This window comes from Phyllobates terribilis, unplaced genomic scaffold (genome assembly GCF_046119375.1).
Source record: "Phyllobates terribilis strain yellow unplaced genomic scaffold, ASM4611937v1 Scaffold_10__3_contigs__length_209671492, whole genome shotgun sequence".
Classification (NCBI taxonomy): Eukaryota; Metazoa; Chordata; class Amphibia; order Anura; family Dendrobatidae; genus Phyllobates; species Phyllobates terribilis.
The window spans coordinates 204,022,745-204,049,775 of record NW_027362770.1 but is presented as its reverse complement, the minus strand read 5'-3'; the positions used below and the strand labels follow the sequence as shown (position 1 = coordinate 204,049,775).

The following is a 27,031-nucleotide window of genomic DNA, read 5'->3' as shown; positions in this document are numbered from 1 at the left end:
TGTGTACTGGTGAGGGCAAGGATTACACAGTGTGTACTTGTGGGGGCGGGGCTTACAGTGTGTACTGGTGGGGGCGTGGCTTACAGTGTGTACTGGTGGGGGCGGGGCTTACAGTGTGTACTGGTGAGGGCGAGGATTACACAGTGTGTACTGGTGGGGGCGGGGCTTACAGTGTGTACTGGTGGGGGCGGGGCTTACAGTGTGTACTGGTGGGGGCGGGGATTACACAGTGTGTACTGGTGGGGGCGAGGCTTACACAGTGTGTACTGGTGGGGGTGGGGCTTACAGTGTGTACTGGTGAGGGCGGGGATTACACAGTGTGTACTGGTGAGGGCGGTGCTTACAGTGTGTACTGGTGGGGGCGGGGATTACACAGTGTGTACTGGTGGGGGCGAGGCTTACAGTGTGTACTCGTGAAGGCAGGGCTTACAGTGTGTACTGGTGGGGGCGGGGCTTACAGTGTGTACTGGTGGGGGTGGGGCTTACAGTGTGTACTGGTGGGGGCGGGGCTTACAGTGTGTACTGGTGGGGGCGAGGCTTACAGTGTGTACTGGTGGGGGCGAGGCTTACAGTGTGTACTGGTGGGGGCGGGGCTTACAGTGTGTACTGGTGGGGGCGACGCTTACAGTGTGTACTGGTGGGGGCGGGGCTTACAGTGTGTACTGGTGAGGGCAGGGATTACACAGTGTGTACTGGTGGGAGCGGGGCTTACAGTGTGTACTGGTGGGGGCGGGGCTTACAGTGTGTACTGGTGGGGGCGGGGCTTACAGTGTGTACTGTGGGGGCGGGGCTTACAGTGTGTACTCGTGAAGGCAGGGCTTACAGTGTGTACTGGTGAGGGCGGGGATTACACAGTGTGTACTGGTGGGGCGAGGCTTACAGTGTGTACTGGTGGGGGTGAGGCTTACAGTGTGTACTGGTGAGGGCGAGGCTTACAGTGTGTACTGGTGGGGGCGAGGCTTACAGTGTGTACTGGTGGGGGCGGGGCTTACAGTGTGTACTGGTGGGGGCGAGGCTTACAGTGTGTACTGGTGGGGGCGGGGCTTACAGTGTGTACTGGTGAGGGCAAGGATTACACAGTGTGTACTGGTGGGGGCGGGGCTTACAGTGTGTACTGGTGGGGGCGGGGCTTACAGTGTGTACTGGTGGGGGCGGGGCTTACAGTGTGTACTGGTGAGGGCGAGGATTACACAGTGTGTACTGGTGGGGGCGGGGCTTACAGTGTGTACTGGTGGGGGCGGGGCTTACAGTGTGTACTGGTGGGGGCGGGGATTACACAGTGTGTACTGGTGGGGGCGAGGCTTACACAGTGTGTACTGGTGGGGGTGGGGCTTACAGTGTGTACTGGTGAGGGCGGGGATTACACAGTGTGTACTGGTGAGGGCGGTGCTTACAGTGTGTACTGGTGGGGGCGGGGATTACACAGTGTGTACTGGTGGGGGCGAGGCTTACAGTGTGTACTCGTGAAGGCAGGGCTTACAGTGTGTACTGGTGGGGGCGGGGCTTACAGTGTGTACTGGTGGGGGTGGGGCTTACAGTGTGTACTGGTGGGGGCGGGGCTTACAGTGTGTACTGGTGGGGGCGAGGCTTACAGTGTGTACTGGTGGGGGCGAGGCTTACAGTGTGTACTGGTGGGGGCGGGGCTTACAGTGTGTACTGGTGGGGGCGACGCTTACAGTGTGTACTGGTGGGGGCGGGGCTTACAGTGTGTACTGGTGAGGGCAGGGATTACACAGTGTGTACTGGTGGGAGCGGGGCTTACAGTGTGTACTGGTGGGGGCGGGGCTTACAGTGTGTACTGGTGGGGGCGGGGCTTACAGTGTGTACTGTGGGGGCGGGGCTTACAGTGTGTACTCGTGAAGGCAGGGCTTACAGTGTGTACTGGTGAGGGCGGGGATTACACAGTGTGTACTGGTGGGGCGAGGCTTACAGTGTGTACTGGTGGGGGTGAGGCTTACAGTGTGTACTGGTGAGGGCGAGGCTTACAGTGTGTACTGGTGGGGGCGAGGCTTACAGTGTGTACTGGTGGGGGCGGGGCTTACAGTGTGTACTGGTGGGGGCGAGGCTTACAGTGTGTACTGGTGGGGGCGGGGCTTACAGTGTGTACTGGTGAGGGCAGGGATTACACAGTGTGTACTGGTGGGGGCGGCGCTTACAGTGTGTACTCGTGAAGGCAGGGCTTACAGTGTGTACTGGTAGGGGCGAGGCTTACAGTGTGTACTGGTGGGGGCGAGGCTTACAGTGTGTACTGGTGGGGGCGAGGCTTACAGTGTGTACTGGTGGGGGCGGGGCTTACAGTGAGTACTGGTGGGGGCGGGGCTTACAGTGTGTACTGGTGGGGGCGGGGCTTACAGTGTGTACTGGTGAGGGCAGGGATTACACAGTGTGTACTGGTGAGGCGGGGATTACACAGTGTGTACTGGTGGGGGCGGGGATTACACAGTGTGTACTGGTGAGGGCGGGGATTACACAGTGTGTACTGGTGGGGGCGGGGCTTACAGTGTGTACTGGTGGGGCGGCGCTTACAGTGTGTACTCGTGAAGGCAGGGCTTACAGTGTGTACTGGTGGGGGTGGGGCTTACACAGTGTGTACTGGTGGGGGCAGGGCTTACACAGTGTGTACTGGTGAGGGCGGGGATTACACAGTGTGTACTGGTGGGGGCGGGGCTTACAGTGTGTACTGGTGGGGGCGAGGCTTACAGTGTGTACTGGTGGGGGCGGGGCTTAAAGTGTGTACTGGTGAGGGCAGGGATTACACAGTGTGTACTGGTGGGGGCGGCGCTTACAGTGTGTACTCGTGAAGGCAGGGCTTACAGTGTGTACTGGTAGGGGCGAGGCTTACAGTGTGTACTGGTGTGGGCGAGGCTTACAGTGTGTACTGGTGGGGGCGAGGCTTACAGTGTGTACTGGTAGGGGCGAGGCTTACAGTGTGTACTGGTGGGGGCGAGGCTTACAGTGTGTACTGGTGGGGGCGAGGCTTACAGTGTGTACTGGTGGGGGCGAGGCTTACAGTGTGTACTGGTGGGGGCGGGGCTTACAGTGAGTACTGGTGGGGGCGGGGCTTACAGTGTGTACTTGGTGGGGGCGGGGCTTACAGTGTGTACTGGTGAGGGCAGGGATTACACAGTGTGTACTGGTGAGGGCGGGAATTACACAGTGTGTACTGGTGGGGGCGGGGATTACACAGTGTGTACTGGTGAGGGCGGGGATTACACAGTGTGTACTGGTGGGGCGGCGCTTACAGTGTGTACTCGTGAAGGCAGGGCTTACAGTGTGTACTGGTGGGGGTGGGGCTTACACAGTGTGTACTGGTGGGGGCAGGGCTTACACAGTGTGTACTGGTGAGGGCGGGGATTACACAGTGTGTACTGGTGAGGGCGGTGCTTACAGTGTGTACTGGTGGGGCGGGGCTTGCACAGTGTGTACTGGTGGGGCGGGGCTTACACAGTGTGTACTGGTGAGGGGCGGGGCTTACACAGTGTGTACTGGTGGGGGCGGGGCTTACACTGTGTACTGGTGATGGTGGCACTTACAGTGTGTACTCGTGAAGGCGGGGCATACAGTGTGTACTGGTGAGGGCGGGGCTTACAGTGTGTACTGGTGAGGGCAGGGATTACACAGTGTGTACTGGTGGGGGCGGGGCTTACAGTGTGTACTGGTGGGGGCGGCGCTTACAGTGTGTACTGGTGAGGGCAGAGCTTACAGTGTACTGGTGGGGGCGGGGCTTACAGTGTGTACTGGTGGGGGCGGCGCTTACAGTGTGTACTGGTGAGGGCAGGGATTACACAGTGTGTACTGGTGGGGGTGGGACTTACACAGTGTGTACTGGTGAGGGCGGGGATTACACAGTGTGTACTGGTAGGGCGGGGCTTACACAGTGTGTACTGGTGGGGGCGAGGCTTATACCATGAGTACTGGTGGGGGCGAGGCTTACAGTGTGTACTGGTGAGGGCGGGGAGTACACAGTGTGTACTGGTGGGGCGGGGCTTACACAGTGTGTACTGGTGGGGGCGAGGCTTACAGTGTGTACTGGTGAGGGCGGGGAGTACACAGTGTGTACTGGTGGGGCGGGGCTTACACAGTGTGTACTGGTGGGGGCGAGGCTTATATCGTGAGTACTGGTGGGGGCGAGGCTTACAGTGTGTACTGGTGAGGGCGGGGAGTACACAGTGTGTACTGGTGGGGGCGAGGCTTACAGTGTGTACTGGTGAGGGCAGGGATTACACAGTGTGTACTGGTGAGGGCGGGGAGTACTGGTGTTTAGTGTGTACTGGTGGGGCGGGGCTTACACAGTGTGTACTGGTGGGGCGGGACTTACACAGTGTGTACTGGTGAGGGGCGGGGCTAACAGTGTGTACTGGTGGGGGCGAGGCTTACAGTGTGTACGTGTGGGGCGGGGCTTACACTGCACTGACACAGTCCATGCTCTCGGTTCCCCACTCGCCCGCAGGCTGCTGACAGACGCCGCCTCTGAGCCTCATTACCGTGGTTGGTATCAGCGGCTTCTGGGCGCCGTCCATCACTGTGTTGGTCGAGCCGTCAGCGACCAACTCTCCAGACAGAAGAGGCTGATGGGAATCCTGGGAGACGTCGCGGAGACCGTGAAGAATGCTCCGGAGGACAAGAGGCAGGTGAGGGGTGGCTGCTGTATGTAGGCTGTCCTCCATGCTTGATATAACCAACTCCAGGGCACACCAGTAACCAACTCCAAGGCCCACCAGTAACCAAATCCAAGGCCCCACGAGTAACCAATTCCAAGGCCCCCACACGTAACCAACTCCAAGGCCCACCAGTAACCAACTCCAGAGCCCCACCAGTAACCAACTCCAAGGCCCACCAGTAACCAACTCCAGGGCCCACCAGTAACCAACTCCAGGGCACACCAGTAACCAACTCCAAGGCCCACCAGTAACCAAATCCAAAGCCCCACCAGTAACCAATTCCAAGGCCCCCACACGTAACCAACTCCAGGGCCAGCCAGTAACCAACTCCAAGGCCCCCACACGTAACCAACTCCAGAGCCCCACCAGTAACCAACTCCAAGGCCCACCAGTAACCAACTCCAAGGCCCCCACACGTAACCAACTCCAGGGCCCCACCAGTAACCAACTCCAAGGCCCACCAGTAACCAAATCCAAAGCCCCACCAGTAACCAATTCCAAGGCCCCCACACGTAACCAACTCCAGGGCCAGCCAGTAACCAACTCCAAGGCCCCCACACGTAACCAACTCCAGAGCCCCACCAGTAACCAACTCCAAGGCCCACCAGTAACCAACTCCAAGGCCCCCACACGTAACCAACTCCAGGGCCCCACCAGTAACCAACTCCAAGGCCCCACCAGTAACCAACTCCAGGGCCATCCAGTAACCAACTCCAAGGCCCCACCAGTAACCAACTCCAGGGCTCCACCTGTAACCAACTCCAGGGCCCACCAGTAACCAACTCCAAGGCCCACCAGTAACCAACTCCAGGGCCCACCAGTAACCAACTCCAGGACCCGCCAGTAACCAACTCCAGGGCTCCACCAGTAACCAACTCTAGGGCCCACCAGTAACCAACTCCAAGGCCCCACCAGTAACCAACTCCAAGGCCCCACGAGTAACCAATTCCAAGTCCCCCACACGTAACCAACTCCAGGGCCAGCCAGTAACCAACTCCAAGGCCCACCAGTAACCAACTCCAAGGCCCCCACACGTAACCAACTCCAGAGCCCCACCAGTAACCAACTCCAAGGCCCCCACACGTAACCAACTCCAGGGCCCCACCAGTAACTAACTCCAGGGCCCCACCAGTAACTAACTCCATGGCCCCACCAGTAACTAACTCCAAGGCCCACCAGTAACCAACTCCAAGGCCCCACCAGTAACCAACTCCAGGGCTCCACCAGTAACCAACTCCAGGGCCCACCAGTAACCAACTCCAAGGCCCCACCAGTAACCAACTCCAGGGCCCACCAGTAACCAACTCCAGGGCCCACCAGTAGCCAACTCCAGGGCCCACCAGTAACCAACTCCAAGGCCCCACCAGTAACCAACTCCAGGGCCCCACCAGTAACCAACTCCAAGGTCCCACCAGTAACCAACTCCAGGGCCCACCAGTAACCAACTCCAAGGCCCCACCAGTAACCAACTCCAGGGCCCCACCAGTAACCAACTCCAGGGCCTCAATCACTCATTCACCTCAATCACAGATTTCTAGAACAATGGACTGGGCAGATTGTGACATGAATAAGACGCTGCCATTGTCTGTATACAGTGATTAGTGTATATAACGCCAAGTACTGCTCATATACTGCACGGGGCCCACCGGAGGATTCTCCTGCTCTCCTGTGGGCCAGTCCAAGCCTGACTACATCTGCTAGAAAGAACAAATATCCGATGACTACTCCCCTCCCCAACTGAGGACACCCCCAAATCTGCGAGTCCTCAGGAATGAGGGGGATCACCAACATGGCCATGACTGCAGCTCTGGAGGTGACTGGAATATAAGACATGTGGAACAGCAGAATAGCGAGTGCAGCTCTGGAGGTGACTGGAAGATAAGACCTGATGTAACAGCAGAATAGTGACTGCAGCTCTGGAGGTGACTGGAATATAAGACATGTGGAACAGCAGAATAGTGACTGCAGCTCTGGAGGTGACTGGAGGATAATACCTGATGTAACAGCAGAATAGTGACTGCAGCTCTGGAGGTGACTGGAGGATAAGACATGATGTAAAAGCAGAATAGTGACCGCAGCTCTGGAGGTGACGGGAGGATAAGACATGATGTAACAGCAGAATAGTGAGTGCAGCTCTGGAGGTGACTGGAGGATAAGACACGATGTAACAGCAGAACAGTGAGTGCAGCTCTGGAGGTGACTGGAGGATACAATGTTATGTAAGCGCAGGACGTTGTGTCTCTGCTTGCTGTGACTTCCTCTGCTCCTTCGCTGTCTTTCCCTGATGGAGAGTGACGTGTGCGGTCTCATTATCCGCTGTCTCCGCAGGAAGCTCTGAAGCTCGGACTCCACAAAATTCATCACTTCTTTGAAGAAGTTGAAAATTGTCGACTTCCCTTGAACCCAGCGATCGTGGTGAAAGGAATAGACCAAGATGTAAGACACGGAAGATAATGGAGGTTGTAGTATGTTCACTGCACCAGCAGAATAGTGAGTGCAGCTCTGGAGTATAATACAGGATGTAACTCAGGATCAGTAATGTAATGTACACAGTGACTGCACCAGCAGAATAGTGAGTGCAGCTCTGGAGGATAATACAGGAGGTAACTCAGGATCAGTAATGTAATGTATGTACACAGTGACTGCACCAGCAGAATAGTGAGTGCAGCTCTGGAGTATAATACAGGATGTAACTCAGGATCAGTAATGTAATGTATGTACACAGTGACTGCACCAGCAGAATAGTGAGTGCAGCTCTGGAGGATAATACAGGATGTAACTCAGGATCAGTAATGTAATGTATGTACACAGTGACTCCACCAGCAGAATAGTGAGTGCAGCTCTGGAGTATAATACAGGATGTAATTCAGGATCAGTAATGTATGTACACAGTGACTGCACCAGCAGAATAGTGAGTGCAGCTCTGGAGTATAATACAGGATGTAACTCAGGATCAGTAATGTAATGTATGTACACAGTGACTGCACCAGCAGAATAGTGAGTGCAGCTCTGGAGTATAATACAGGATGTAACTCAGGATCAGTAATGTATGTACACAGTGACTGCACCAGCAGAATAGTGAGTGCAGCTCTGGAGTATAATACAGGAGGTAACTCAGGATCAGTAATGTAATGTATGTACACAGTGACTGCACCAGCAGAATAGTGAGTGCAGCTCTGGAGTATAATACAGGATGTAACTCAGGATCAGTAATGTATGTACACAGTGACTGCACCAGCAGAATAGTGAGTGCAGCTCTGGAGGATAATACAGGATGTAACTCAGGATCAGTAATGTAATGTATGTACACAGTGACTGCACCAGCAGAATAGTGAGTGCAGCTCTGGAGTATAATACAGGAGGTAACTCAGGATCAGTAATGTAATGTATGTACACAGTGACTGCACCAGCAGAATAGTGAGTGCAGCTCTGGAGTATAATACAGGATGTAACTCAGAATCAGTAATGTAATGTATGTACACAGTGACTGCACCAGCAGAATAGTGAGTGCAGCTCTGGAGTATAATACAGGATGTAACTCAGGATCAGTAATGTATGTACACAGTGACTGCACCAGCAGAATAGTGAGTGCAGCTCTGGAGTATAATACAGGAGGTAACTCAGGATCAGTAATGTAATGTATGTACACAGTGACTGCACCAGCAGAATAGTGAGTGCAGCTCTGGAGTATAATACAGGATGTAACTCAGGATCAGTAATGTATGTACACAGTGACTGCACCAGCAGAATAGTGAGTGCAGCTCTGGAGTATAATACAGGATGTAACTCAGGATCAGTAATGTAATGTATGTACACAGTGACTGCACCAGCAGAATAGTGAGTGCAGCTCTGGAGTATAATACAGGATGTAACTCAGGATCAGTAATGTATGTACACAGTGACTGCACCAGCAGAATAGTGAGTGCAGCTCTGGAGTATAATACAGGATGTAACTCAGGATCAGTAATGTATGTACACAGTGACTGCACCAGCAGAATAGTGAGTGCAGCTCTGGGGTATAATACAGGATGTAACTCAGGATCAGTAATGTAATGTATGTACACAGTGACTGTACCAGCAGAATAGTGAGTGCAGCTCTGGAGTATAATACAGGATGTAACTCAGGATCAGTAATGTAATGTAATGTACACAGTGACTGGACCAGCAGAATAGTGAGTGCAGCTCTGGAGTATAATACAGGATGTAACTCAGGATCAGTAATGTAATGTAATGTACACAGTGACTGTACCAGCAGAATAGTGAGTGCAGCTCTGGAGTATAATACAGGATGTAACTCAGGATCAGTAATGTACTGTATGTACACAGTGACTGCACCAGCAGAATAGTGAGTGCAGCTCTGGAGTATAATACAGGATGTAACTCAGGATCAGTAATGTATGTACACAGTGACTGCACCAGCAGAATAGTGAGTGCAGCTCTGGGGTATAATACAGGATGTAACTCAGGATCAGTAATGTAATGTATGTACACAGTGACTGCACCAGCAGAATAGTGAGTGCAGCTCTGGGGTATAATACAGGATGTAACTCAGGATCAGTAATGTAATGTATGTACACAGTGACTGCACCAGAAGAATAGTGAGTGCAGCTCTGGAGTATAATACAGGAGGTAACTCAGGATCAGTATTATAATGTATGTACACAGTGACTGCACCAGCAGAATAGTGAGCGCAGCTCTGGGGTATAATACAGGAGGTAACTCAGGATCAGTAATGTAATGTATGTACACAGTGACTCCACCAGCAGAATAGTGAGTGCAGCTCTGGGGTATAATACAGGATGTAACTCAGGATCAGTAATGTAATGTATGTACACAGTGACTGCACCAGCAGAATAGTGAGTGCAGCTCTGGAGTATAATACAGGAGGTAACTCAGGATCAGTAATGTAATGTATGTACACAGTGACTGCACCAGCAGAATAGTGAGTGCAGCTCTGGAGTATAATACAGGATGTAACTCAGGATCAGTAATGTAATGTATGTACACAGTGGGTGCACCAGCAGAATAGTGAGTTCAGCTCTGGAGTATAATACAGGAGGTAACTCAGGATCAGTAATGTAATGTATGTACACAGTGACTGCACCAGCAGAATAGTGAGTGCAGCTCTGGAGGATAATACAGGATGTAACTCAGGATCAGTAATGTAATGTATGTACACAGTGACTCCACCAGCAGAATAGTGAGTGCAGCTCTGGAGTATAATACAGGAGGTAACTGAGGATCAGTAATGTAATGTATGTACACAGTGACTGCACCAGCAGAATAGTGAGTTCAGCTCTGGAGTATAATACAGGATGTAACTCAGGATCAGTAATGTAATGTAATGTACGCAGTGACTCCACCAGCAGAATAGTGAGTGCAGCTCTGGAGTATAATACAGGATGTAACTCAGGATCAGTAATGTAATGTATGTACACAGTGACTGCACCAGCAGAATAGTGAGTGCAGCTCTGGAGTATAATACAGGAGGTAACTCAGGATCAGTAATGTATGTACACAGTGACTGGACCAGCAGAATAGTGAGTTCAGCTCTGGAGTATAATACAGGATGTAACTCAGGATCAGTAATGTAATGTAATGTACGCAGTGACTCCACCAGCAGAATAGTGAGTGCAGCTCTGGAGTATAATACAGGATGTAACTCAGGATCAGTAATGTAATGTATGTACGCAGTGACTCCACCAGCAGAATAGTGAGTGCAGCTCTGGAGTATAATACAGGATGTAACTCAGGATCAGTAATGTAATGTATGTACACAGTGACTGCACCAGCAGAATAGTGAGTGCAGCTCTGGAGTATAATACAGGATGTAACTCAGGATCAGTAATGTAATGTATGTACACAGTGACTGCACCACCAGAATAGTGAGTGCAGCTCTGGAGTATAATACAGGATGTAACTCAGGATCAGTAATGTAATGTATGTACACAGTGACAGCACCAGCAGAATAGTGAGTGCAGCTCTGGAGTATAATACAGGATGTAACTCAGGATCAGTAATGTAATGTATGTACACAGTGACTGCACCAGCAGAATAGTGAGTGCAGCTCTGGAGTATAATACAGGATGTAACTCAGGATCAGTAATGTAATGTATGTACACAGTGACTGCACCAGCAGAATAGTGAGTGCAGCTCTGGAGGATAATACAGGATGTAACTCAGGATCAGTAATGTAATGTATGTACACAGTGACTCCACCAGCAGAATAGTGAGTGCAGCTCTGGAGTATAATACAGGAGGTAACTCAGGATCAGTAATGTAATGTATGTACACAGTGACTGGACCAGCAGAATAGTGAGTTCAGCTCTGGAGTATAATACAGGATGTAACTCAGGATCAGTAATGTAATGTAATGTACGCAGTGACTCCACCAGCAGAATAGTGAGTGCAGCTCTGGAGTATAATACAGGATGTAACTCAGGATCAGTAATGTAATGTATGTACACAGTGACTGCACCAGCAGAATAGTGAGTGCAGCTCTGGAGTATAATACAGGATGTAACTCAGGATCAGTAATGTAATGTATGTACACAGTGACTGCACCAGCAGAATAGTGAGTGCAGCTCTGGAGTATAATACAGGATGTAACTCAGGATCAGTAATGTAATGTATGTACACAGTGACTGGACCAGCAGAATAGTGAGTTCAGCTCTGGAGTATAATACAGGATGTAACTCAGGATCAGTAATGTAATGTATGTACACAGTGACTCCACCAGCAGAATAGTGAGTGCAGCTCTGGAGTATAATACAGGATGTAACTCAGGATCAGTAATGTAATGTATGTACACAGTGACTGCACCAGCAGAATAGTGAGTGCAGCTCTGGGGTATAATAGAGGATGTAACTCAGGATCAGTAATGTAATGTATGTACACAGTGACTGCACCAGCAGAATAGTGAGTGCAGCTCTGGAGTATAATACAGGATGTAACTCAGGATCAGTAATGTAATGTATGTACATAGTGACTGCACCAGCAGAATAGTGAGTGCAGCTCTGGAGTATAATACAGGATGTAACTCAGGATCAGTAATGTAATGTATGTACACAGTGACTGCACCAGCAGAATAGTGAGTGCAGCTCTGGAGTATAATACAGGATGTAACTCAGGATCAGTAATGTAATGTATGTACACAGTGACTGCACCAGCAGAATAGTGAGTGCAGCTCTGGAGTATAATACAGGAGGTAACTCAGGATCAGTAATGTAATGTATGTACACAGTGACTGCACCAGCAGAATAGTGAGTGCAGCTCTGGAGGATAATACAGGATGTAACTCAGGATCAGTAATGTAATGTATGTACACAGTGACTGGACCAGCAGAATAGTGAGTTCAGCTCTGGAGTATAATACAGGATGTAACTCAGGATCAGTAATGTAATGTAATGTAATGTACGCAGTGACTCCACCAGCAGAATAGTGAGTGCAGCTCTGGAGTATAATACAGGATGTAACTCAGGATCAGTAATGTAATGTATGTACACAGTGACTGCACCAGCAGAATAGTGAGTGCAGCTCTGGAGTATAATACAGGATGTAACTCAGGATCAGTAATGTAATGTATGTACACAGTGACTGCACCAGCAGAATAGTGAGTGCAGCTCTGGAGTATAATACAGGATGTAACTCAGGGTCAGTAATGTAATGTATGTACACAGTGACTGCACCAGCAGAATAGTGAGTGCAGCTCTGGAGTATAATACAGGATGTAACTCAGGATCAGTAATGTAATGTATGTACACAGTGACTGCACCAGCAGAATAGTGAGTGCAGCTCTGGAGTATAATACAGGATGTAACTCAGGATCAGTAATGTAATGTATGTACACAGTGACTGCACCAGCAGAATAGTGAGTGCAGCTCTGGAGGATAATACAGGATGTAACTCAGGATCAGTAATGTAATGTATGTACACAGTGACTCCACCAGCAGAATAGTGAGTGCAGCTCTGGAGTATAATACAGGATGTAACTCAGGGTCAGTAATGTAATGTATGTACACAGTGACTGCACCAGCAGAATAGTGAGTGCAGCTCTGGAGTATAATACAGGAGGTAACTCAGGATCAGTAATGTAATGTATGTACACAGTGACTGCACCAGCAGAATAGTGAGTGCAGCTCTGGAGTATAATACAGGAGGTAACTCAGGATCAGTAATGTAATGTATGTACACAGTGACTGCACCAGCAGAATAGTGAGTGCAGCTCTGGAGGATAATACAGGATGTAACTCAGGATCAGTAATGTAATGTATGTACACAGTGACTCCACCAGCAGAATAGTGAGTGCAGCTCTGGAGGATAATACAGGATGTAACTCAGGGTCAGTAATGTAATGTATGTACACAGTGACTGCACCAGCAGAATAGTGAGTGCAGCTCTGGAGTATAATACAGGAGGTAACTCAGGATCAGTAATGTAATGTATGTACACAGTGACTGCACCAGCAGAATAGTGAGCGCAGCTCTGGAGTATAATACAGGATGTAACTCCGGATCAGTAATGTAATGTATGTACACAGTGACTCCACCAGCAGAATAGTGAGTGCAGCTCTGGAGGATAATACAGGATGTAACTCAGGGTCAGTAATGTAATGTATGTACACAGTGACTGCACCAGCAGAATAGTGAGTGCAGCTCTGGAGTATAATACAGGAGGTAACTCAGGATCAGTAATGTAATGTATGTACACAGTGACTGCACCAGCAGAATAGTGAGCGCAGCTCTGGAGGATAATACAGGATGTAACTCAGGGTCAGTAATGTAATGTATGTACACAGTGACTGCACCAGCAGAATAGTGAGTGCAGCTCTGGAGTATAATACAGGAGGTAACTCAGGATCAGTAATGTAATGTATGTACACAGTGACTGCACCAGCAGAATAGTGAGTGCAGCTCTGGGGTATAATACAGGATGTAGCTCAGGATCAGTAATGTAATGTATGTACACAGTGACTGCACCAGCAGAATAGTGAGTGCAGCTCTGGGGTATAATACAGGATGTAACTCAGGATCAGTAATGTAATGTATGTACACAGTGACTGCACCAGCAGAATAGTGAGTGCAGCTCTGGAGTATAATACAGGAGGTAACTCAGGATCAGTAATGTAATGTATGTACACAGTGACTGCACCAGCAGAATAGTGAGTGCAGCTCTGGAGGATAATATAGGATGTAACTCAGGATCAGTAATGTAATGTATGTACACAGTGACTCCACCAGCAGAATAGTGAGTGCAGCTCTGGAGTATAATACAGGATGTAACTCAGGATCAGTAATGTATGTACACAGTGACTGCACCAGCAGAATAGTGAGTGCAGCTCTGGAGGATAATACAGGATGTAACTCAGGATCAGTAATGTAATGTATGTACACAGTGACTCCACCAGCAGAATAATGAGTGCAGCTCTGGAGTATAATACAGGATGTAACTCAGGATCAGTAATGTAATGTATGTACACAGTGACTGCACCAGCAGAATAGTGAGTGCAGCTCTGGAGTATAATACAGGAGGTAACTCAGGATCAGTAATGTAATGTATGTACACAGTGACTGCACCAGCAGAATAGTGAGTGCAGCTCTGGAGTATAATACAGGAGGTAACTCAGGATCAGTAATGTAATGTATGTACACAGTGACTGCACCAGCAGAATAGTGAGTGCAGCTCTGGAGTATAATACAGGAGGTAACTCAGGATCAGTAATGTAATGTATGTACACAGTGACTGGACCAGCAGAATAGTGAGTGCAGCTCTGGAGTATAATACAGGATGTAACTCAGGATCAGTAATGTAATGTATGTACACAGTGACTGCACCAGCAGAATAGTGAGTGCAGCTCTGGAGTATAATACAGGATGTAACTCAGGATCAGTAATGTAATGTATGTACACAGTGACTCCACCAGCAGAATAGTGAGTGCAGCTCTGGAGTATAATACAGGAGGTAACTCAGGATCAGTAATGTAATGTATGTACACAGTGACTGCACCAGCAGAATAGTGAGTGCAGCTCTGGAGTATAATACAGGAGGTAACTCAGGATCAGTAATGTAATGTATGTACACAGTGACTGGACCAGCAGAATAGTGAGTGCAGCTCTGGAGTATAATACAGGATGTAACTCAGGATCAGTAATGTAATGTATGTACACAGTGACTGCACCAGCAGAATAGTGAGTGCAGCTCTGGAGTATAATACAGGAGGTAACTCAGGATCAGTAATGTAATGTATGTACACAGTGACTGCACCAGCAGAATAGTGAGTGCAGCTCTGGAGTATAATACAGGATGTAACTCAGGATCAGTAATGTAATGTATGTACACAGTGACTCCACCAGCAGAATAGTGAGTGCAGCTCTGGAGTATAATACAGGAGGTAACTCAGGATCAGTAATGTAATGTATGTACACAGTGACTGCACCAGCAGAATAGTGAGTGCAGCTCTGGAGTATAATACAGGAGGTAACTCAGGATCAGTAATGTAATGTATGTACACAGTGACTGCACCAGCAGAATAGTGAGTGCAGCTCTGGAGGATAATACAGGATGTAACTCAGGATCAGTAATGTAATGTATGTACACAGTGACTCCACCAGCAGAATAGTGAGTGCAGCTCTGGAGTATAATACAGGAGGTAACTCAGGATCAGTAATGTAATGTATGTACACAGTGACTGGACCAGCAGAATAGTGAGTTCAGCTCTGGAGTATAATACAGGATGTAACTCAGGATAAGTAATGTAATGTAATGTACGCAGTGACTCCAGCAGCAGAATAGTGAGTGCAGCTCTGGAGTATAATACAGGATGTAACTCAGGATCAGTAATGTAATGTATGTACACAGTGACTGCACCAGCAGAATAGTGAGTGCAGCTCTGGAGTATAATACAGGATGTAACTCAGGATCAGTAATGTAATGTATGTACACAGTGACTGCACCAGCAGAATAGTGAGTGCAGCTCTGGAGTATAATACAGGATGTAACTCAGGATCAGTAATGTAATGTATGTACACAGTGACTGCACCAGCAGAATAGTGAGTGCAGCTCTGGAGTATAATACAAGAGGTAACTCAGGATCAGTAATGTAATGTATGTACACAGTGACTGGACCAGCAGAATAGTGAGTTCAGCTTTGGAGTATAATACAGGATGTAACTCAGGATCAGTAATGTAATGTATGTACACAGTGACTGCACCAGCAGAATAGTGAGTGCAGCTCTGGAGTATAATACAGGATGTAACTCAGGATCAGTAATGTAATGTATGTACACAGTGACTGCACCAGCAGAATAGTGAGTGCAGCTCTGGAGTATAATACAGGATGTAACTCAGGATCAGTAATGTAATGTATGTACACAGTGACTGCACCAGCAGAATAGTGAGTGCAGCTCTGGAGTATAATACAGGATGTAACTCAGGATCAGTAATGTAATGTATGTACACAGTGACTGCACCAGCAGAATAGTGAGTGCAGCTCTGGGGTATAATACAGGATGTAACTCAGGATCAGTAATGTAATGTATGTACACAGTGACTCCACCAGCAGAATAGTGAGTGCAGCTCTGGAGTATAATACAGGATGTAACTCAGGATCAGTAATGTAATGTATGTACACAGTGACTGCACCAGCAGAATAGTGAGTGCAGCTCTGGAGTATAATACAGGATGTAACTCAGGATCAGTAATGTAATGTATGTACACAGTGACTGCACCAGCAGAATAGTGAGTGCAGCTCTGGAGTATAATACAGGATGTAACTCAGGATCAGTAATGTAATGTATGTACACAGTGACTGCACCAGCAGAATAGTGAGTGCAGCTCTGGGGTATAATAGAGGATGTAACTCAGGATAGTAATGTAATGTATGTGCGCAGTGACTGCACCAGCAGAATAGTGAGTGCAGCTCTGGGGTATAATAGAGGATGTAACTCAGGATCAGTAATGTAATGTATGTATACAGTGACTGCACCAGCAGAATAGTGAGTGCAGCTCTGGGGTATAATAGAGGATGTAACTCAGGATCAGTAATGTAATGTATGTACACAGTGACTGCACCAGCAGAATAGTGAGTGCAGCTCTGGGGTATAATAGAGGATGTAACTCAGGATCAGTAATGTAATGTATGTACACAGTGACTGCACCAGCAGAATAGTGAGTGCAGCTCTGGAGTATAATACAGGAGGTAACTCAGGATCAGTAATGTAATGTATGTACACAGTGACTGCACCAGCAGAATAGTGAGTGCAGCTCTGGAGGATAATACAGGATGTAACTCAGGATCAGTAATGTAATGTATGTACACAGTGACTGCACCAGCAGAATAGTGAGTGCAGCTCTGGGGTATAATAGAGGATGTAACTCAGGATCAGTAATGTAATGTATGTACACAGTGACTGCACCAGCAGAATAGTGAGTGCAGCTCTGGGGTATAATAGAGGATGTAACTCAGGATCAGTAATGTAATGTATGTACACAGTGACTGCACCAGCAGAATAGTGAGTGCAGCTCTGGAGTATAATACAGGATGTAACTCAGGATCAGTAATGTAATGTATGTACACAGTGACTGCACCAGCAGAATAGTGAGTGCAGCTCTGGAGTATAATACAGGAGGTAACTCAGGATCAGTAATGTAATGTATGTACATAGTGACTGCACCAGCAGAATAGTGAGTGCAGCTCTGGGGTATAATAGAGGATGTAACTCAGGATCAGTAATGTAATGTATGTACACAGTGACTGCACCAGCAGAATAGTGAGTGCAGCTCTGGAGTATAATACAGGATGTAACTCAGGATCAGTAATGTAATGTATGTACACAGTGACTGCACCAGCAGAATAGTGAGTGCAGCTCTGGAGTATAATACAGGAGGTAACTCAGGATCAGTAATGTAATGTATGTACACAGTGACTGCACCAGCAGAATAGTGAGTGCAGCTCTGGAGTATAATACAGGAGGTAACTCAGGATCAGTAATGTAATGTATGTACACAGTGACTGCACCAGCAGAATAGTGAGTGCAGCTCTGGAGTATAATACAGGAGGTAACTCAGGATCAGTAATGTAATGTATGTACACAGTGACTCCACCAGCAGAATAGTGAGTGCAGCTCTGGAGTATAATACAGGATGTAACTCAGGGTCAGTAATGTAATGTATGTACACAGTGACTGCACCAGCAGAATAGTGAGTGCAGCTCTGGAGTATAATACAGGAGGTAACTCAGGATCAGTAATGTAATGTATGTACACAGTGACTCCACCAGCAGAATAGTGAGTGCAGCTCTGGAGTATAATACAGGAGGTAACTCAGGATCAGTAATGTAATGTATGTACACAGTGACTGGACCAGCAGAATAGTGAGTGCAGCTCTGGAGTATAATACAGGAGGTAACTCAGGATCAGTAATGTAATGTATGTACACAGTGACTGGACCAGCAGAATAGTGAGTTCAGCTCTGGAGTATAATACAGGATGTAACTCAGGATCAGTAATGTAATGTAATGTACGCAGTGACTCCACCAGCAGAATAGTGAGTGCAGCTCTGGAGTATAATACAGGATGTAACTCAGGATCAGTAATGTAATGTATGTACACAGTGACTGCACCAGCAGAATAGTGAGTGCAGCTCTGGAGTATAATACAGGATGTAACTCAGGATCAGTAATGTAATGTAATGTACACAGTGACTGGACCAGCAGAATAGTGAGTGCAGCTCTGGAGTATAATACAGGATGTAACTCAGGATCAGTAATGTAATGTATGTACACAGTGACTGGACCAGCAGAATAGTGAGTGCAGCTCTGGAGTATAATACAGGATGTAACTCAGGATCAGTAATGTAATGTAATGTACACAGTGACTGGACCAGCAGAATAGTGAGTGCAGCTCTGGAGTATAATACAGGATGTAACTCAGGATCAGTAATGTAATGTATGTACACAGTGACTGGACCAGCAGAATAGTGAGTGCAGCTCTGGAGTATAATACAGGATGTAACTCAGGATCAGTAATGTAATGTAATGTACACAGTGACTGGACCAGCAGAATAGTGAGTTCAGCTCTGGAGTATAATACAGGATGTAACTCAGGATCAGTAATGTAATGTATGTACACAGTGACTGGACCAGCAGAATAGTGAGTTCAGCTCTGGAGTATAATACAGGATGTAACTCAGGATCAGTAATGTAATGTATGTACACAGTGACTGCACCAGCAGAATAGTGAGTTCAGCTCTGGGTGTGGCCGTTGTTAATGCTTCATGTGATGTTTCCTCTTTTTCAGTCCTGCACTTTCTTTAAATCTAACGCGAAGCCTCTGAAGATTTCCTTCATTAATGGCGATGAGGACGGGCCGAACATTCATGTCATGTACAAGGTGCCGGCTGCCTTCTGTGACCGCTCCTCTTCCTCGGTTTCTTATTGATTTCCTCTCCTATTTTGCTTGTGTTCATCCGGATCCGTCTGTTTCAGGAATATAATAATATTCTATCTATATATATAATCGTCTTATCCCGTCTGTCTCTGTCTGTCCAGGAAATCCCACGTCGCTCATTGGTCCGGCAGCGGCCAATCAGTGCCGCGGGATTTCTGAAAAAAGATGGCGGCCGTTAGCGGCTCATCTGCGGGACGGATCTCAGCGGCGATGCAGCCGGGAGATGAGCGCCGCGAGGAGCTGCGGGTCGGGATACTTCTGCTGCGAGCTGCCGCTCATGTCCCGGGTTCTCACAGCGGAAGTATCCGCACAGGCAGCGCCGCTCCCCGGTCCTCACTAATACGATTCGCTGATTGGTCGCACTCTCCGGCCGCGACCAATCAGTGACCTTGGCGCAAAAGTTAAACACCGCTCTGCTGATTGGTCGCGGCCGCTGCCCGCGATCAATCACCGATTTGGGCGCCACATTTAAACACTGCTGAGCTGATTGGTCGCAGACGCCAGCCGCAACCAATCAGCGAGATTGGCGCCAAACTTAAACACCGCTCTGCTGATTGGTCGCGGTCGACAGCCGACCACGACCAATCAGCAATTTGGGCGCCAAATTTAAACTCTCTCTCCAGTACTCAGTAACACGGTTCGCTGATTGGTCGTGCCCAGCCGGCCACAATCAATCAGCGACTGCCGCAGCACGTCCGCGAATTGGCGCCGGATTTTAAACACTCAGGCCACCGTCGGGAGATCAGCGGCGACGCAGCACAAGTACCCCGACCGGCGGCCTCACTCCCCGGTCCTCCCTTCACACTTGCCATCGGGATATCAGCGGCACTAGCCGCTGATATCCCGACGGTAGCCGCATGGAAGTCAGCGGTGATGCAGCCGAGAGATGACCGGCGCTAGCCGTTCATCTCCCGGCTACTCACACCCAAAGTACCCGCACATCAACACCACTCCCCGTTCTCAGTAACACCGGTCGCTGATTGGCCGCAGCCGCCGCCCGCGACCAATCAGCATTTTTAGCGCCAAATTTAAACCTTGCTCTGCTGATTGGTCGCGACCAATCAGCATTATTGGCGCCAAAATTAAACAGCGCTCTGCTGACTGGTCGCGGTGGCCGGCCTCGACCAATCACCATTATTGGCGCCAAATTTAAATACTACTCTGCTGATTGCGCCCGGTCGGCCGCATACATATTCTAGAATACCCGATGCGTTAGAATCCGGCCACCATCTAGTAGATATATAATGATCTCGGATTTCCTGATCTGTGTAGGTGGGGGACGACCTGCGGCAGGACATGCTGGTCCTCCAGATGGTGGCGCTCATGGACAGAATCTGGCTTCATGAGGGACTAGACCTGCGGATGATCAGCTACAAATGTGTATCAACCGGCCGCAGGCGAGGTCAGCGACCAGCGAGGGGCACTGTACTCAGACTGCAGAAGGACGGCGCCCGCTGCTGACGGACGGACGGCGCTCACTGCTGAAGGACGGACGGCGCTTACTGCTGACGGACAGACGGCGCTAGCTGCTGAAGGACGGACGGCGCTCACTGCTGACGGACGGACGGCGCTCGCTGCTGAAGGACGGATGGCGCTCGCTGCTGACGGACAGCGCTCGCTGCTGAAGGACGGACGGCGCTCGCTGCTGAAGGACGGACAGCGCTCACTGCTGACGGACGGATGGCGCTCGCTGCTGAAGGACAGACAGCACTCACTGCTGACGGACGGCGCTCGCTGCTGAAGGACAGACGGCGCTCGCTGCTGAAGGACGGAGGGCGCTCGCTGCTGAAGGACGGAGGGCGCTCGCTGCTGAAGGACGGAGGGCGCTCGCTTCTGAAGGACGGACGGTGCTCGCTGCTGAAGGACGGAGGGCGCTCGCTGCTGAAGGACGGAGGGCGCTCGCTACTGAAGGACGGAGGGCGCTCGCTGCTGAAGGACGGACTGCGCTCGCTGCTGAAGGACGGACGGCGCTCGCTGCTGAAGGACGGAGGGCGCTCGCTGCTGAAGGACGGAGGGCGCTCGCTACTGAAGGACGGAGGGCGCTCGCTGCTGAAGGACGGACTGCGCTCGCTGCTGAAGGACGGACGGCGCTCGCTGCTGAAGGACGGACGGCGCTCGCTGCTGAAGGACGGATGGCACTCACTACTGACAGACAAACCGCGCTCACTGCTAACGGACGGCGCTTGCTGCTCACAGACAAACCACACTCGCTGCTGACAGACGGCTCTCGCTGCTGACGGATGGTGCTCGCTGCTGATGGACAAACCGCGCTCGCTGCTGACGGACGGCGCTCGCTGCTGACGGATGGTGCTCGCTGCTGATGGACAAACCACGCTCGCTGCTGACGGACAAACCGCGCTCGCTGCTGATGAATGGCACTCGCTGCTGAAGGACGGACGGCGCTCGCTGCTGAAGGATGGACGGCGCTCGCTGCTGACGGACGGACGGCGCTCGCTGCTGATGGACGGATGGCGCTTACTGCTGACGGACGGACGGTGTTTGCTGCTGAAGGACGGACGGCGCTCACTGCTGAAGGACGGACGGCGCTCACTGCTGAAGGACAGACGGTGCTCACTGCTGACGGACGGAGGGCGCTCGCTGCAGAAGGACGGACAGCGCTCACTGCTAAAGGACGGACGGCGCTCGCTGCTGAAGGACGGACGGCGCTCGCTGCTGAAGGACGGACAGCGCTCACTGCTGACGGACGGACGGCGCTCACTGCTGACGGACGGCGCTCACTGCTGACGGACGGCGCTCGCTGCTGAAGGACGGACGGCGCTCGCTGCTGAAGGATAGACGGCGCTCGCTGCTGAAGGACGGAGGGCGCTCGCTGCTGAAGGACGGAGGGCGCTCGCTGCTGAAGGACGGAGGGCGCTCGCTGCTGAAGGACGGAGGGCGCTCGCTGCTGAAGGACGGAGGGCGCTCGCTGCTGAAGGATGGACGGCACTCGCTGCTGAAGGACGGAGGGCGCTCGCTGCTGAAGGACGGATGGCGCTCGCTGCTGAAGGACGGACGGCGCTCGCTGCTGAAGGACGGATGGCACTCACTGCTGACAGACAAACCACACTCGCTGCTGATGGACAAACCGCGCTCACTGCTGACGGACGGCGCTTGCTGCTCACAGACAAACCACACTCGCTGCTGATGGACAAACCGCGCTCACTGCTGACGGACGGCGCTTGCTGCTCACAGACAAACCACACTCGCTGCTGACAGACGGCGCTCGCTGCTGACGGATGGTGCTCGCTGCTGATGGACAAACCGCGCTCGCTGCTGACGGACGGCGCTCGCTGCTGACGGATGGTGCTCGCTGCTGATGGACAAACCGCGCTCGCTGCTGACGGACAAACCACGCTCACTGCTGACGGACAAACCACGCTCGCTGCTGACGTACGGCACTCGCTGCTGATGGACAAACCGCTCTCGTTGCTGAAGGACGGACAGCGCTCGCTGCTGACGAATGGCACTCGCTGCTGACGGACAAACCGCTCTCGCTGCTGAAGGACGGACGGCGCTCGCTGCTGAAGGATGGACGGCGCTCGCTGCTGACGGACAATCCGCTCTTGCTGCTGACGGACAAACCGCGCTCGCTGCTGACGGCGCTCGCTGCTTACGGACAAACCGCGCTCGCTGCTAACAGATGGCGCTCGCTGCTGACGGATGGCACTCACTACTGACGGACAAATCGCTCTCGCTGCTGATGGACAGCACTGGCTGCTGACGGACAAACCGTTCTTGTTGCTGACGGATGGCGCTTGCTGCTGACGGACTGCGCTTGCTGCTTACGGACAAACCGCGCTCGCTGCTGATGGATGGCACTCACTGCTGATGGACAAACCGCGCACACTGCTGACGGACGGCGCTCACTGCTGACAGACGGCACTCGCTGCTGACGGACAAACCGCGCTCACTGCTGACGGACAAACCGCGCTCGCTGCTGACGGACAAACCGCTCTCGTTGCTGACGGACAAACCGCTCTCGTTGCTGACGGATGGCGCTCGCTGCTGACAGACAAAACGCGCTCGCTGCTGACGGACAAATCGCTCTCGCTGCTGACGGACGGCTCTTGCTGCTGACTGACAAACCGTGCTCGCTGCTTATGGACGGCGCTCGCTGACGGACAAACCGCGCTCGCTGTTGACGGACGGCACTCGCTGCTGACGGACGGCGCTCACTGCTGACGGATGGTGTTCGCTGCTAATGGACAAACCGCGCTCGCTGCTGACGGACAAACCACGCTTGCTGCTGACGGACAAACCGCGCTCGCTGCTGACGTACGGCGCTCGCTGCTGATGGACAAACCGCAGTCGCTGCTGACGGACAAACCGCGCTCGCTGCTGACGGACAAACCGCACTCGCTGCTGACGGACAAACCGCTCTCGCTGCTGACGGACAAACCGCACTCGCTGCTGACGGACAAACCGCTCTTGTTGCTGACAGATGGCGCTCGCTGCTGACGGACAAACCGCGCTCGCTGCTGACGGACAAACCGCTCTCACCGCTGACGGACAAACTGCTCTCGTTACTGACGGATGGCGCTCGCTGCTGACGGACAAACCGCTCTCGTTACTGACGGATGGCGTTCGCTGCTGACTGACAAACCGCGCTCGCTGCTGACGGACGGCTCTTGCTGCTGACTGACAAACCGCGCTCGCTGCTTACGGACGGCGCTCGCTGCTGACGGACAAACCGCTCTTGTTGCTGACAGATGGCGCTCGCTGCTGACGGACAAACCGCGCTCGCTGCTGACGGACAAACCGCTCTCACCGCTGACGGACAAACTGCTCTCGTTACTGACGGATGGCGCTCGCTGCTGACGGACAAACCGCTCTCGTTACTGACGGATGGCGTTCGCTGCTGACTGACAAACCGCGCTCGCTGCTGACGGACGGCTCTTGCTGCTGACTGACAAACCGCGCTCGCTGCTTACGGACGGCGCTCGCTGCTGACGGACAAACCGCTCTCGCTGCTGACGGACGGCGCTCGCTGCTGATGGATGGTGCTCGCTGCTGATGGACAAACCGCGCTCGCTGCTGACGGTAGCAGTAGATGATGAAGTAGTAGTGGTGGAGGATGATGACTGTTGTTTCCTCTTCTTTTCCTTCTTCCAGGATTGATCCATCTGGTTCCGGATTCTACAACTTTGGCGAAGATCCAGCACCGGTCCGGGCTCCTCGGGCCCCTGAAGGACTCGTCCATGAGGAAGTGGTTCCAGAACAACCAAACGGTACGGCCCCCACATCTCGCCACTCTCTAGTGACCCTGACAACAGCCCCCCAACTCCGCCATGAAGGAGAGACCAGAACTGATACACGGGGGCCCCACACTGCAGGGTGTTGGGGGCGCAGCTGGCCGGCTGGTAATGAGCGTTGCCAGTAGGTAGAAGTAGTGATGAGCGAGTATGTTCTGTCCGAGTATGCTCGGGCCGAGCTCTGAGTAGTTACAGCTGCTCGGTGATCTGGTTGAATCGCTCCCCATGATTTGCGACTGTTTGACAGCTTTATTACATGTGTGTCTATTTCTTACACATTCCTCACATGTAATAAAGCTGTCAAACAGTCACAAATCATCACACGGAGCGATTCAACCTTATCACCGAGCAGCTGTAAATACTCGGAGCTCGGCCCAAGCATACTCGCCGAAAGGGTTAATAGAACTCGCTCAACACTAGGTAGAAGTAATAGTTTGGTAGTTGGGAAAACTCTGCACAGTGGGCGACAGATTACTGGAATCAAAACGTGGGCACAGTCAGTGATGGATGGGCAGTGTCTGTAGGTTATTAGGTGGGCACAGTCTGTATGTGGGAGTCTTGGTCTGAGCAGTCTGTAGTGGGTACAGCCAATAGTTGGGTACATCCAGCGGGTCAGTACAGCCGATATTAGGTACATTCGGCAGGCGGGTACAGCTGATAGTTGGGTACATCTGGCAGGTGGGTACATCCGGCAGGTGGGTACAGCCAATAGTTGGGTACCGCCGATAGTTGGGTACAGCCAATAGTTGGGTACATCCGGCAGGCGGGCACAGCCGATAGTTGGGTACATCCGGCAGGAGGGTACAGCCGGCAGTTGGGTACACCCAGCAGGTGAGCACAGCCGATAGTTGGGTACATCTGGCATGTGGGTACAGCTGGTAGTTGGGTACAGCCGGTAGTTGGGTACATCTGGCAGGTGGGTACGGCCGATACTTGGGAACAGCCATTAGTTGGGTACATCCAGCAGGTGGGTACAGCCGGTAGTCGAGTACACCCAGCAGTTGGGTATATCTGGCAGGTGGGTACAGTCGATTCTTGATTACAGATGGTAGTTGGGTACAGCAGATACTTGTCTACAGCTGATAGTTGGGTTCAGCCAGTAGTCAGGTACAGTCGGTAGTTGGGTACATCTGGCAGGTGGGTACAGCCAGTAGTTAGGTCAGCTGGTAATTAGGTACATTTGTCAGGTAGGTACAACAGCCAGTAGTTGGGTCAGCTGGTATTTGGGTACAACTGGTAGTTGGGTACAGCCAGCAGTCGGGTACACCCATCAGGTGAGTACAGCCGATAGTTGGGTACAGCCGGTAGTTGGGTACATCTGGCATGTGGGTACAGCTGGTAGTTGCATACAGCCGGTAGTTAGGTACATCTGGCAGGTGGGTACGGCCAATACTTGGGAACAGCCATTAGTTGGGTACATCCAGCAGGTGGGTAAAGCTGGTAGTCGAGTACACCCAGCAGGTGGGTACAGCCGATAGTTGGGTACATCTGGCAGGTGGGTACAGCCGGTAGTTTGGTACAGCAGATACTTGGATACAGCCGGTAGTTGGGTACAGCAGATACTCGTCTACAGCCGATAGTTGGGTACAGCCAATAGTCAGGTTCAGTCGGTAGTTGCGTACATCTGGCAGTTGAGTACAGCCGGCAGGTGAGTACAGCCGATAGTCGGGTACAGCCGATACTTGGGTACATCCAGTAGTCGGGTTCAGCTGGTAATTGGGTACACCCGGCAGATAGGTACAGCCTGTAGTTGGGTACACCGAGCAGGTGAGCACAGCCGATAGTTGGGTACATCTGGCATGTGGGTACAACTGGTAGTTGGGTACAGCCGGTAGTTGGGTACATCTGGCGGGTGGGTACGGCCAATACTTGGGAACAGCAATTAGTTGGGTACATCCAGCAGGTGGGTACAGCCGGTAATCGAGTACACCCAGCAGGTGGGTACAGCCGATAGTTTGGTACATCTAGCAGGTGGGTACAGCCGGTAGTTGGGTACAGCAGATACTTGGATACAGCCGGTAGTTGGGTACAGCAGATACTCGTCTACAGCCGATAGTTGGGTACAGTTGGCAGGTGAGTACAGCCGATAGTCGGGTACAGCCGATACTTGGGTACATCCAGGAGTCGGGTACAGCCGGTAGTTGGGTACACCCGGCAGATAGGTACAGTCGGTAGTTGGGTACACCCGGTGGATGGGTACAGCCGATAGTTGGGTACAGCTGATACTTGGGTACAGCCGGTAGTTGGGTACATCTGGCCAGTAGGTACAGCTGGTAGTTGGGTCAGCTGGTATTTGGGTACAGCTGGTAGTTGGGTACAGCCGGCAGTCGGGTAAACCCAGCAGGTGAGTACAGCCGATAGTTGGGTGCAGCCGGTAGTCAGGTACATCTGGCATGTGGGTACAGCTGGTAGTTGGGTACATCTGGCAGGTGGGTACGGCCAATACTTGGGAACAGTCATTAGTTGGGTACATCCAGCAGGTGGGTACAACCGATAGTTGGGTACATCTAGCAGGTGGGTACAGCCGGTAGTTGGGTACAGCAGATACTTGGATACAGCCGGTAGTTGGGTCAGCTGGTATTTGGGTACAACTGGTAGTTGGGTACAGCCGGCAGTCGGGTACACTCAGCAGGTGAGTACAGCCGATAGTTGGGTGCAGCCAGTAGTTGGGTAC

General features: G+C 51.4%; 1 protein-coding gene across 10 annotated transcripts in view; it reads left to right on the top strand.

Moving 5' to 3' along the window:
- PIK3C2G (phosphatidylinositol-4-phosphate 3-kinase catalytic subunit type 2 gamma) overlaps positions 1-27,031 on the top strand; it is a 168,776-nt gene that overhangs the window by 110,378 nt on the left and 31,367 nt on the right. For all 10 annotated transcript variants that reach the window (XM_073650578.1, XM_073650580.1, XM_073650579.1 and 7 more), the window contains 5 exons: positions 4,451-4,631; positions 6,990-7,097; positions 18,956-19,048; positions 20,378-20,507; positions 24,218-24,333. In XM_073650578.1, coding sequence (XP_073506679.1) covers positions 4,451-4,631; positions 6,990-7,097; positions 18,956-19,048; positions 20,378-20,507; positions 24,218-24,333 — 628 coding nt within the window. The remainder of the gene's footprint in view (positions 1-4,450; positions 4,632-6,989; positions 7,098-18,955; positions 19,049-20,377; positions 20,508-24,217; positions 24,334-27,031) is intronic.